The sequence below is a fragment of the Penaeus vannamei genome, chromosome 2 (assembly GCF_042767895.1).
Source record: "Penaeus vannamei isolate JL-2024 chromosome 2, ASM4276789v1, whole genome shotgun sequence".
NCBI lineage: Eukaryota > Metazoa > Arthropoda > Malacostraca > Decapoda > Penaeidae > Penaeus > Penaeus vannamei.
Genome location: NC_091550.1, coordinates 36770390 through 36782574, shown reverse-complemented (window position 1 = coordinate 36782574; position 12185 = coordinate 36770390). Strand labels below are relative to the sequence as shown.

The 12185-nt window shown below is 43.3% G+C and overlaps 1 protein-coding gene across 1 annotated transcript; it reads right to left on the bottom strand.

Moving 5' to 3' along the window:
• Positions 1–2878: 2878 nt before the first annotated feature.
• Positions 2879–11740, bottom strand: l(1)G0469 (lethal (1) G0469). The gene is made up of 4 exons (XM_027359106.2): positions 10531–11740; positions 8987–9168; positions 8290–8393; positions 2879–7461 (listed from the first exon to the last, which is right to left on the bottom strand). Exons 1-4 carry the CDS (start codon positions 11141–11143, stop codon positions 7344–7346), a joined length of 1017 nt encoding a protein of 338 aa, XP_027214907.2. The 5' UTR covers positions 11144–11740; the 3' UTR covers positions 2879–7343.
• Positions 11741–12185: the final 445 nt, after the last annotated feature.

Sequence of the window (12185 nt, the reverse complement as noted above, 5' to 3'; positions counted from 1 at the left end):
GAGGGAGGGAGGAAGAAGAAAGTTGAGGGGAGAAGAGAAAAGAAGGGAAAGGACGGGAGGGGAGCGAAGAGGTAATTAGGGGAAGGGAGGAGAAAGGAGACAGAAGAGAGAAAATAGGAGAGGAAGCTGAGGAGAGAGAGAGAGAAGAGAGAAGAATAGCTAGAATAGAAGAATAGAGGGAGAGGGATGGAAGGGGGAAGGGGAGAGGGAAGAGGAGGGAGATGAAAAAGAGAAGGAGAGAGAGAAAGAAGGAGAGGGAGATACGAAAGTGAAAGAGGAAGAGGGAAAGAAAGAGAATGATATAAAAAGGGATAGAAAGAGAAGAGGAAAAAAGAAAGATACAAACGGAAAGAGAGAGAAAATAAGAAAGAGGGAAAGAGAGAAAGAAAGAAAGAAGGAGAGAAAGAATGAATGAACGAATGAAAGAAAGAAAAAGAGAATGAACTCTATTCCGGTAATCTCTAAATGTAATGTAGCACATCGTAGCACATCCCCCTCCCTTCCGGTCACATCCAGGTCGAAACTCGAAAACCCACGCACGCACGCACGCACGCACGCACACTTCATGCCTGATGCTTGGTCGGCTCCAATTCCCACGCTGGGCTGCATTTCGGGTGTCACCTTTAAATGTGAAGCCTTGTTGGAAACCACTTAAATGTATGAAGGAACGGGGGTCAGGGGGAGAATGGGGGTTGATGGGAGGAAGGAGGGGGAGAGGAAAGGAAAGGAGGGAGGGTGAGGATGGAAGGAGGAGGAGGAGGAGGAGGGTGAGAGGAAAGGAAAGGAGGAGGTGAAATGAGGGAGGGAATGGAGGGAGGGTGAGGATGGAGGGAGGGTGAGAGGAAAGGAAAGGAGGGGGTGAAATGAGGGAGGGAATGGAGAGAAGAGGATGAAGAAAGGAGGGAGGGGGTGAAAGGAAAGGAAGGGGTGAAAGGAAAGGAGGGAGGGTGAGGAGAAAAGGAGGGTGAAATGAGGGTGGGAGGGAGGATGAAAGAAAAGGAAAGGGAAGAGTGGAGGGAATGGAGGGAGGGTGAGGATGAAAGAAAAGGAAAGGAGGGAGGGTGAAAGGAGGAAAGGAGGGGTGAAATGAGGGAGGGAATGGGGGAGGGTGAAAGGAAAGGAAGGGGTGAAAGTGAGGGTGAGGGTGAGAGAAAAGAAGCGTGAGGGTGGAGGGAGGATGAGAGGAAGGGAAGGGTGGAGGGTGGAGAGGGAAGGAAGAATGGAAGGGAGTGAGGGTGAGGGTGAGAGGAAGGGAAGGGTGGAGGGGTAAGGAGAATGGAGGGGAGTGAGGGTGAGGGAGGGTGAGAGGAAGGGAGGGTGGGTCAGGGTGAAAATGGGAGAAGAGTGGGTGAGGGAGGAAGGAGGATGAGAGTGAAGGGAGGGAAATGTAGAAATAGGACCGAATGTATACGAATGGCTAAAGTAGGTTTGGATTTCCAGAAAATGGAACTGAATCTCATATAAACATTTCTGAATTGCAAAAGCAGGACTGAATTCCATCTTTCTAAAATGGCAAGGGAAAGGGAAAAAGAAAGAAAAAGAAGAAGAAAATCACAAAAAATATCTTGGAATTGCGAACGAAAATTAAATTTGACCAGCGAGTCGGAGAAAGGAAGAAAGAAAGAAAGGAGAAAATCACAAAAAAATATCTTGGAATTGCGGACGAAAATTTAAATTGACCAGCGAGTCGGAGAAAGAAAGAAAGAAAGAAAGGAGAAAATCACAAAAAAATATCTTGGAATTGCGAACGAAAATTAAAATTGACCAGCGAGTCGGAGAAAGAAAGAAAGAAAGAAAGAAGAAAATCACAAAAAAATATCTTGGAATTGCGAACGAAAATTAAAATTGACCAGCGAGTCGGAGAAAGAAAGAAAGAAAGAAAGAAGAAAATCACAAAAAAATATCTTGGAATTGCGAACGAAAATTAAAATTGACCAGCGAGTCGGAGAAAGAAAGAAAGAAAGAAAGGAGAATATCACAAAAAAATATCTTGGAATTGCGAACGAAAATTAAAATTGACCAGCGAGTCGGCAACACCGGTCAGGAGCTTCCGTGCGAAAAGGGCAGAACTCGACACTAATTACTGCTGTCAAAGAGTTAAAAATAGCATTGCAAGTTACAATGCATTTGTCATGGCATTTTATCCATGTCATTTCATAATCTGAAATTTATCATACGCGGAATTCGCATTTGATGTTAAGTCTCTCTGGATTATTGTGTTGTCAGAAGAAAAAAGTTGAATTATGGTTTATTGTAATAAATTTAGCTATTGCATTTTTTTGTTCTTTTTTCTTTTCTTATTCTGTTTTTACGTCTCTAACCCTTGTTTACTTCCTTTACATCATTATATTCTTTTTTACTATCTCTTCTTTCTCTGTTCGCATTTGGTTTCATATCTATTTCATGGTCGACTAATAATTGTTTAATTTCACTTCGAGATGAAAGTATTTCCCACGTTCTCTTTTTATCCTATCATCTTATTTAATTTCCACGTTTATTTTTTTTTTCTCTTTTTTATCTTTATCCATTCATTTGTTTGTTATCCTATTCATTCTCTTGTCTTCTATTACTTTTTTATGTCAGTTATTCGCATTTTCCTTTTCGTTATATTAAATTTCCATTCATATTTTTTTTATTAATTTATCATTATATTCATCCTCTTTATTCATATATTGCTATCTTATATTTACTTTCCATTTTTCATAATTTTTAAGAATTTCAATATATATTTATTCTATTTCTTTGTTTTATTGATATTTATTTTTATCCTTATTTATTCACATTGTATATTTTCCTTCAATCATTCATTTATTTTCATCAATATGTTTCTTCACCAATAAAGAATTGGTAGTAAAAGGATTAAATAATACAAGGAAAAATCACTTCTTTACAAAATATATTCGAGGGAAACAAACAAACAACATGACTGAATATCTACAATATGTGGTTTTGATTCACTACACATGCATTCACACACACACGCACACACACACACACGCACACATTCACACGTACATGCAAGCACATATCCATGGATCGTGGGCACAGTGCCTTCTCCATACCCCTGCTTGAGCAAGTTTTATGAATGAGGCAAGCGAAAGAGAGGGGAAGAGAGGGGAAGAGAGAGAGAGAGAGAGAGAGAGAGAGAGAGAGAGAGAGAATGAGAGAGAGAGAGAGAGAGAGAGAGAGAGAGAGAGAGAGAGAGAGAGAGAGAGAGAGAGAAAGAGAAAGAGAAAGAGAAAGAGAAAGAGAAAGAGAAAGAGAAAGAGATAGAGATAGAGATAGAGATAGAGATAGAGATAGAGAGAGAGAGCGAGAGAGAGAGAGAGAGAGAAAGAGAGAGAGAGAGAGAGAGAGAGAGAAAGAGAGAGAGGCGAATTCCAAGAATGGAGTGGTGTGTTCACATGGGTATATACAAGTGGAATCACATGTTTGATATGATCTTTTCTTTTGGTGAAAAAATGTATTATTTAGCATCTCGACATGAACGTGGAATGAAGTTGATACACGAGAAATAATCTTACAAAAGGTAATCAATGTACATAGGAATGACCATGGGATTATTATGTGTCTCAAGGAGGACGACCAAGAGAACAGGAAGGAGAAAGAGGGAAGGAGGAGGAGGAATATGAAATGGAGGAGTTGAAGAGATTACGAAAGAGGAGGGGAAGAAGTGACAGAAAAGGGAGGGGGAGGTGAAAGGTGGGGGAGAGGAGGGCAGAGAAGAGAAGAGGAGACGAGAAGAAAGGAAAGGAGAGAAGAGAACCGAAGAGAAGAGGAGGAAAGAGGAGATGAGAAGAGAAGAGGAAGGTCGTGTGCTCGCCGCGGAATGTGTTGGGGCGGCCACTGTGCCCGAAACTAACTTTACCAAACTTAAGATTCAAAAGTTATCACAGAGCAATATATATACATGCATAGACGTAGCAATCAATAGTGCTTGTTATTATTCTTTGAAGACCAATGCTAAAGCCTCTACATCAATCACTGGTCATGGGTACAAAAAAACAAAGAAATGAATTACAAAAAATATACAACAAAAAGATTGGATGGCAACTCTTTACAAAGCCTCACAAAATCTTATTTTCTTTTCTTAAAACACATCGTCTTCAAAATGCGTATGTACAAGATGCCTTAACGTGGAAAATAACACCGAAATATTCTTTGTGGTAATGGTCGCAGATAAGAGAAACAGGAGACATTTGTGTACAAATTGCTGATCGCCGCTACAATGAAAATGTGCAAGTTACAATGCTGTACATACAATGCTGCGAAAGGGTAAGGAGACGGAGGGGGGAGGGGGTGGGGGGTCCGCTACCCCTTGGCCGAGAAAATATCTAAACGACAATTCTCGAACTTGGGTTTACAGAATGGACCCCCCCCCCTTTTCCTTCTACACAGAACCCCCTCCAAAATGATAATAATAATAATAATAACTAATAATAATAATTGCAACAACAATTATAACAACGGCAAATAAAAAAAAAACTAAATATCAGTAAAATAATTTCCTTCCCTATACGGCCATAAGTGTGTGCATCTCTAGTTGCTTGATATTGCAGTGTGTTGCATTGGCTTGAGGTTGCAGTCAAGTTCCACGAGCTCAATATGAACCCTGATACATGAGGATAGGTTATGGGTGTCGAAACGAAGGATAAACGGATAGATAAATAGATGGATGGACGAGTGGATGAACAGACAGACAGAGAAGATATGATGCAATATTCCCGGGAATGATGATTCGCAAACAGTGAGTGACACAGACAGACTCAAAGACTTTTGTCTGAGATCGAGGCTTTCGTTATCTTACATACAAATTAAGGTCCCGAAGTGCATGTGTTTATGTGTGTTTATATATGTTTATACATGTTTATATGTTATATATATATATATATATATATATATATATATATATATATATATATATACATATACATATGCATATATACATATACACACAAACACACACACAATGACTGGCATTAACATCAAACGGGAACCAAATAAAATGCATCCAAAAATAGGCTTAAAAATGACCCATCTTTTGCAAAAGAAAAATACAGCCTCTTCTCTTCAGGTACTCGCAGACGATGACGGTGGAATGAGAATGAGAAAGAGAAAGAGAAAGAGATAGTAAAATTAATTCCCCCTTTTTATATCTTTCCCTTTTATTTCATTTCCTGTTCCGTGTAAAAGATCAGTTAATACGTTATTTACTAAAAGATGAAAAAAATATCACTTACAATCTACGGAGAACGGAGGAATGAAAGAGGAGGAATAAAAGAGGAAATGAGGAAGAAGAGGACAAAGAATTGGAATGATACACGTGAAAAAGTCAAAAGTCTGAATACACTTTCTCAATTTCTCTTTTTTCCGTCTGTCGGGGACGCAAGGACGAGGTTAAGGGGGAGGGCGGGGGGGGGTTGGAAGAGGCAAGGAAGGTATGGAGGGGAGGGGGAGGGAGGGGGAGTGGGGGGGAAGAGAGCAGAGGGGGGGGGAGGGTCGCTCTTCCCCTTGGCTGGGTCCCCGCCCTTGGATTACGGTGAAGACAAGTGGAACGAAGTGGAAGATGCGGCGGAAGGGTCTGGTGCCATCTCGAGCCGTCTGCGTGTGGACTAGGAAACACTTGGTCAGCAAACTCTCCGTCTGCAAAGCCTTCTGAGCGGCGCTTGCTACTCAGCCGAGCGGTTTTCATTCGCTATTTGAGTCGCACGAAAAAAAATGCTTCGTGAGAGAGAGAAAAAAAAAAAAAAATTCTGGAGAGGTTTGCTGTGAGATCTTTGTCTTTTACTGCGAGCAACCGAACGTAATATGTGACACGTGAGCTTCGAGTGAGAATATGACTTCACCAAAAAAATCTACTCGATTTTTTGGTTATTTTTTTCCCACCTCTTTTCGGTGACAACTTGAATGCAACATCAAAAAGCTATGGAGATTTCGTTGCAACATTTACCTTTGGCGATGAATTATCCCTTTGTCTTAGGCGTCGACATACACACATACACATATAGATTTCGTTGCGGTCTCGATCTCTGTAGAAATAATGCACAGTCTATTGAAAGGAAACGGAGAGCACACAGGAATTTGCCGTGCAGACAGCTACCACATTCAGTACAGAAGTTAGCTGGTGTGAATGTATAGATATGAACATTGCACACACACGTATATGTATATAGAGAATCCTACGACATACATATATTACCTGCACTCACTGAGTTACAAAGAGGTGTGTTTCTACACGCAGAAAACTGCCGTAGGTGTAAACGCTTTTTGGTGCCTGTTTTGGCTATATCTAGTTCATCAAATACCTACTACTTCAAGTGTGTTTCCCTTAAGTAATTTACTCTAACTGCAAAGATAATTTTCCGGTTATCAGGGTAACATCGAAACCATTTAAAAAATAATTTCGAAATAGGTCTGTTACCCATATTCTCTCCCGCGTGTGTTGTGAATCAAAATATCGTTTTCCCCCTTTTTACCATATATCCGTTGATTTACCTAATACTGTGACAGTTAAATTACGAATGTAATTTATTGACCTTCTCCAATAAATCTTATGAATTTCATCAAGAAAATAATTTTCTTCACTTGGAATTATGCAATGGACTAATTGCAAGTCAATTTCACATTTGAATATTTTCCAAACACATTGTCTTTTTAGTTTTCTTTTCAGCGGAAAAATATAAATATCACATCTCCCATGTCTAGGTTCTATTACCTATTTTTTTCCTTAAATATATGTTTTTTCTTCTCTTTTACCTTGTTACTGGCGGAAAAGCATATACACTTTCTTAAGAAAAAATACAAGACTAGAAAAAATAATATACATTACCCTACATCCGTTTTCTATACAGTTAATCCATTACCACTCAAATAAATATATCTTTTTATATATTTGTAAATACAATTCTCACCTTACAACCTAAACATTGCCACACGATATATATATATATATATATATATATATATATATATATATATATATATATATATATATATATATATATATATATATATATATATATATATATATCACTGTGTCGCCAACGTCCCGAAAAAAATATATGATATACTTCCTCCAGACGTACCGTGAAAATATATAAAAATAATGACAATACTTATTATAGCAACCACAAAACGCGCTCACTTTCTCCTCCTCCTCCTCCTCCTCGTTCTCTTTCCTTCCCGTACCTTTAGGACGACGTTACTTCTGCTCCTCCTTTCGAGAACCAAACATCACAGCTTGTCGTTCCTCTTCTCATCCTCTTCTTTCCTCGTGCCTCCCGTCTCTCCTTCTCTTCTTCTCTCTTCCTTCTCCTCCTCCTCCTCCTTCTTCTCCAAGCCCCTTAGAAATTGACAGACACGGTTCTCTTCCTGAGGGGGCCTGGCGAGCCGGCTGGACTGCTCTGCGTCGAGGAGGTGAGGGTGAGCCACAGCCCCACGCACCGACTCAGCGAACCCCATCTGTGGACACAACAGATCGACGGCCGTGAGGAGGAGCCACAGGGGGGGGTGGAAGGGGTGGGTGGGGGTGGAAGAGGGGAAAGGGGAGGGAAAGGGGGGGGAAGAGGGAAGTGGGTGGAAGGAAGGAGAAAGGAGAATAAGGAGGAGGAAGTGGTAAAGGAGGAAAAGGAGGAGATAGACACAGAGAAACAGAAGGTAGGAACAAAGAGAGAGAGAGAGAGAGAGAGAGAGAGAGAGAGAGAGAGAGAGAGAGAGAGAGAGAGAGAGAGAGGAAGAAAAATGCCATGGGGAGAGAATGAAAAAGATGAAAGAGGCCAACCACGAAGAGCAGACGCAAAAAGGAAGGAGAGAGAGCTCTTGGAGGAGCTCGGGGGATAAAGCGAACGGGGAAGAGGGAAAGGGGAAGAAAGTCGAGCGAAAAGACACACAAGAAGCACAAAAAGATCAGAGGACAGCTGATAATGCAATAGACACACACTCGGCAAGACAGCTGTGAATCGCGCCGTTGTTGCAAAATTGAAAAATATGGAATACAATTCTAATCTATTTAGAGGAACAACAATCTTGGATCTGCTTTTGTTAAAATTAAGAAACCCTTTACGACCATGATAATGTAAATTATTAATAACAACCAAACAATATAACAATGCTAAAACTACTACTATTACTACTAATAATAAAAAAAACAATAACAAAGATAATGAAGATAAAAATAATAATAATAATAAAAAGCAAATTATTAATAATGATGATTATCATAAAGTTTCGTTATTCTTATCTTTTATCATCATCATCATTATTCATAAAAAGCTCAGGCACTTGACCCACCTGGCTGCGTCGCTGAGCTGCCTCGCTCGCTGGCCGTCGCCATAACGACACGAGACGACCATCTGCTCGGAGTTCTGCCACACCCGGTATGGTTGCACGATCAGCTGCAAAGCAACAGGGAGATCTCGAGTTAATTCACGGGTATTATGGGTCATGCTAATTAGATTTTTCTTTTCTTGGGGAAAAGCAGTAGAACATTCTCTTGAAATATTACAAGGGCGTTTCATTATATTTTTGGGGAAAAGCAGGGGCGAGTAGAACATTCTCTTGAAATATTACAAGGGCGTTTCATTTTATTTTTGCACAGAGAAGGCCCTGGGGGATCTACAATTGATCTTGCTCATTTATTTTTCTGTTAAGATTTTTTTTACAGGGGAATTTTGGGAAAAATTGATCAGGAGGGGAAAATGGGATACATTATTTCCTTTAGAGAACGTACAAATCAATTTTAATTTTTGTTTGGAAAAAAATGCTTAGAAAAAGTCAATCATAATATGTGTGCCTACAGGAAGGCTTTAGTGCCACTAGCATAAATCATTACTACTTATATTACTATAATTGCTATTGAATCGTATTAATAATCTTATCAATTAATCTCAATTAATCATTTTAGCATCATGAAGCAACGACCCCTGGACCCATTCCCCCTCTGCACTGAACTTGTCTCTCCTTCGTCCCGGCAGAGTGATGTCCCTACCTTGAGTGCCGCTGACGTCACTTCCCCGGCGGCCAGAGGAGGCTTGTGGACGTCCCTGGAGTTGTTGATCCTGGCGGTGACGCCCTCGTGCCAGTAGTCCTTCAGGGCCTGGCGGACGACCCTCTGGCGCCCGTCCTTATCTCGAAGGAGGTGCGCCATCTCCAAGGTGGTCAGGCTAGGTTCTGGAGGTGGAGAGAACACGGCCTCCGTCAGAAGCTGGCTCGCTTGGGGTTTGGCGGTGCGAGATGCGGCCTTCCCTGGTCTTCTAGTGATGGTGAGGGTGATGGTGGTGGTGATGGTGAGGATGATGATGGTGGTGACGACGCGACTTCGAGAAAGCTTCGAGTAGCGATTCCTACACTTTGGGTTTTGGTTTCGCCTTTGCGACTTTGGTCAAGTTATCATCTACGAAAGAGGACTTCTCAGAGGTCGGTGCTCTTGGAGAAGCTTCCAGGCGCAGAGCAAGAGGAAGGGAAGAGTTCGCGCGAAGCCTCTTGATTCAGGAGCAGATAAGCTTCGAGCAGGAGGCTTCGGAGGGCTTGAGGGACTTGCAAGATTGAAGTCCCGCCCTTGCGAGTTACAGAGGGATCGCAACGACTCCTCTGAAAGTGGGTTTAAGGTCCGAGAATCTATGGCATACATGCGCATATGTTGTTAGGTGAAATTTAGTGGTAATTTACTTGAGGATTTTTGTCTTGCAGAGAAAAAATAACTGGCAATGTGATTCTCCTTAATATCGATTGTGGTTTAGTGTATGTTTGTGTGCGTGCGTGGTGTGTGTGTGATTGTACATGCTGTCGAGTGTTCCATGTGCGTGCGTACGTCTGTCCGCCACACACATGTACTGGGTGTGGCTGAAGGCGTGCACTGGCTAACATCCCTTCCCCATTTCTGTGTAATCATGTACAGTTGCCTATTTCCTTTCAATGTATTATTTAGGTAACATCACATTGCCAGCCCTTAACGATGTTCATATGAAACTGAAAGTATTCCCCACAACGGACATTGGTGAATATGACTCACAATGTTTTCATGACAATGTAACTCTGCTCATTATTGTTCGTGTTTTACGGGTTAGTTACATATATAGACAAAACATAACTCAATTTTGAAAAGCTACTATTGTACCAAAATCTATAAAGATTTGCCTCTGTACTTACATAAAAGATAAAAAGAAGAAGAGTCTTTGCCAAAAACTGGACTGAATGAAACATGACGTTTTACAACTGATCGAAGCCATACGAGACTGACCGCTGAGCTGAACCAAAACAAAGTGACTCGCTACTTTCCACGGGACACGCTACACGCTATGTCAATAAGGCACAAGGGAAGACCTACGTACTATCAATATTCATGAAATATAATTCATCTACAAAATAAAGAGATGAAAAGACTGACAGACAGAGAAGTAGTAAGAAAGCATGGGAGTGGAGAAAGGGAGAGAAAAAGAGAAAGAAGTATGGGAATGGATACAGCGGGACAGAAATGTAGATAGGAAGGTAGATAAACAGAAAGAGAGGGAGGGAGAGGAGAGAGAGCCTTACTTTTGTTCTTGGGCAGCACGGCGATGCCCCAGTGGTGGTGCAGCTTGATGTTGAACTCGAGGATGTCCCCGGAGCGCACCTGCGTCAGGAGCTTCTCGCAGTTCTGCCTGGTGAACCACGGCGTGAGGAGCATGAAGTTGGAGGGCGACCTCTTGGCCTCCTTCTCCTGCTTCTCCTTGGCCTTCTTGGCGGCCTTCTTGTCGAGCACGGGCGAGTGGTGCGGCGACCCGGCGGCGGCCAGGTCGGCGTCCTTCTTCTTCATGAGGCTCAGGTCGGAGTGCACGGTCAGGTTGCCCGTGGACTGCGTGAGGCGCGAGGCGGCGGCGGCGGCGGAGGTCTGCCTTCGCGGCGACCCCAGGATGTGTCCCCCGCGGCACTGCGACGGCAGGCGGCACAGGCGGTCCGTGCACTCCTTGGGATCCACTTCGGTCTCGCCCTTGGCCGCGGGAGGCGGCAGGGGCGGCAGCGGGTCCAGCGTCGGGGCGTCGGCTGCCTGTCGCATCGGGTCCGACTGGCCGCAGCTGGAGCGGGAGAGGTTGTGGATGAGCTGCGAGCGCCGCGACACCAGCTGCCGTTCGAGAGATTGCGCGTACATTGTGCTCACTTGCATCATGGCGCCGGCTTTATCTCGTGCCTGCTCGCCGACACTCGCTCGCGCGTATACCTAATCGAGCGTTTTATCTGGTTCGGCCAGCGGCTGCTGCTCGCCTCACCTGACTCTCAGACGGCTGGGGAGGGGGGGGGGGGCAAGCCACAGATGAGCGACCGCCCTCTGACGTCACCGCTAGACTCCAAAATCGGGGTGTTCGCGCCCGTAGAGTTTTGCACGCGTTTGATTGGCTATGCTTTCCCGCCTTCTCTGTGACAAGCTATCCTGGCGAACGGAGAACTACACGTCCTGCAAACCTTTGAGGTTGAGCTACTCCGACGTGCGGCGATGTGGGCGAAAGCCGATGAAATGTTTATTCTCTTCCGTCAGGCAAAGCAACAAGCACCTTTAAAAGAGCTGACGCTTTCGGTCTTCCGACAAACGTGCACAAAACGGAACGAAATTCTCAGAGAACGAACGGTTTCTTCTCTTCAACGCGACAAAGTCACGAAGGTTGCGTAGAAATATATGTATTTTACCGAAAATATCTTTTACTTCGAGAGCACTCGAAAGGGGTTTGTGATTGAGGAATATCTTGTAATCGACTAAGAAGAGAGAGCTAGTGCCTGCGTCTATATATGCTGGCCTGGCATGTGACTCGCGCCGCGCTGCCAGGCATAAGACGTGTCAATAAACATTACTGTAGTTGGCTGGCTGCCCCCCCCTCTTCTCTCTCTATCTCTCTCTCTGTACTGTCCCCCCCCTCTATCTCTCTCTCTCTCTGTCCCCTCTCTCTCTCTCTCTCTGTCCCCCCTCTCTCTCTCTCTGTCTGTCCTCTCTCTCTCTGTCTGTCCCTCTCTCTCTCTCTGTCTGTCCCTCTCTCTCTCTCTGTCTGTCACTCTCTCTCTCTCTCTCTCTCTCTGTCTCTCTCTCTCTCTCTCTCTCTCTCTGTCCTCTCTCTCTCTCTCTCTCTCTGTCCCCTCTCTCTCTCTCTCCCTGTCCTCTCTCTCTCTCTATCTATCTATCTCTCTGTCTCTCTCTCTCTCTCTGTCCTCTCTCTTTCACT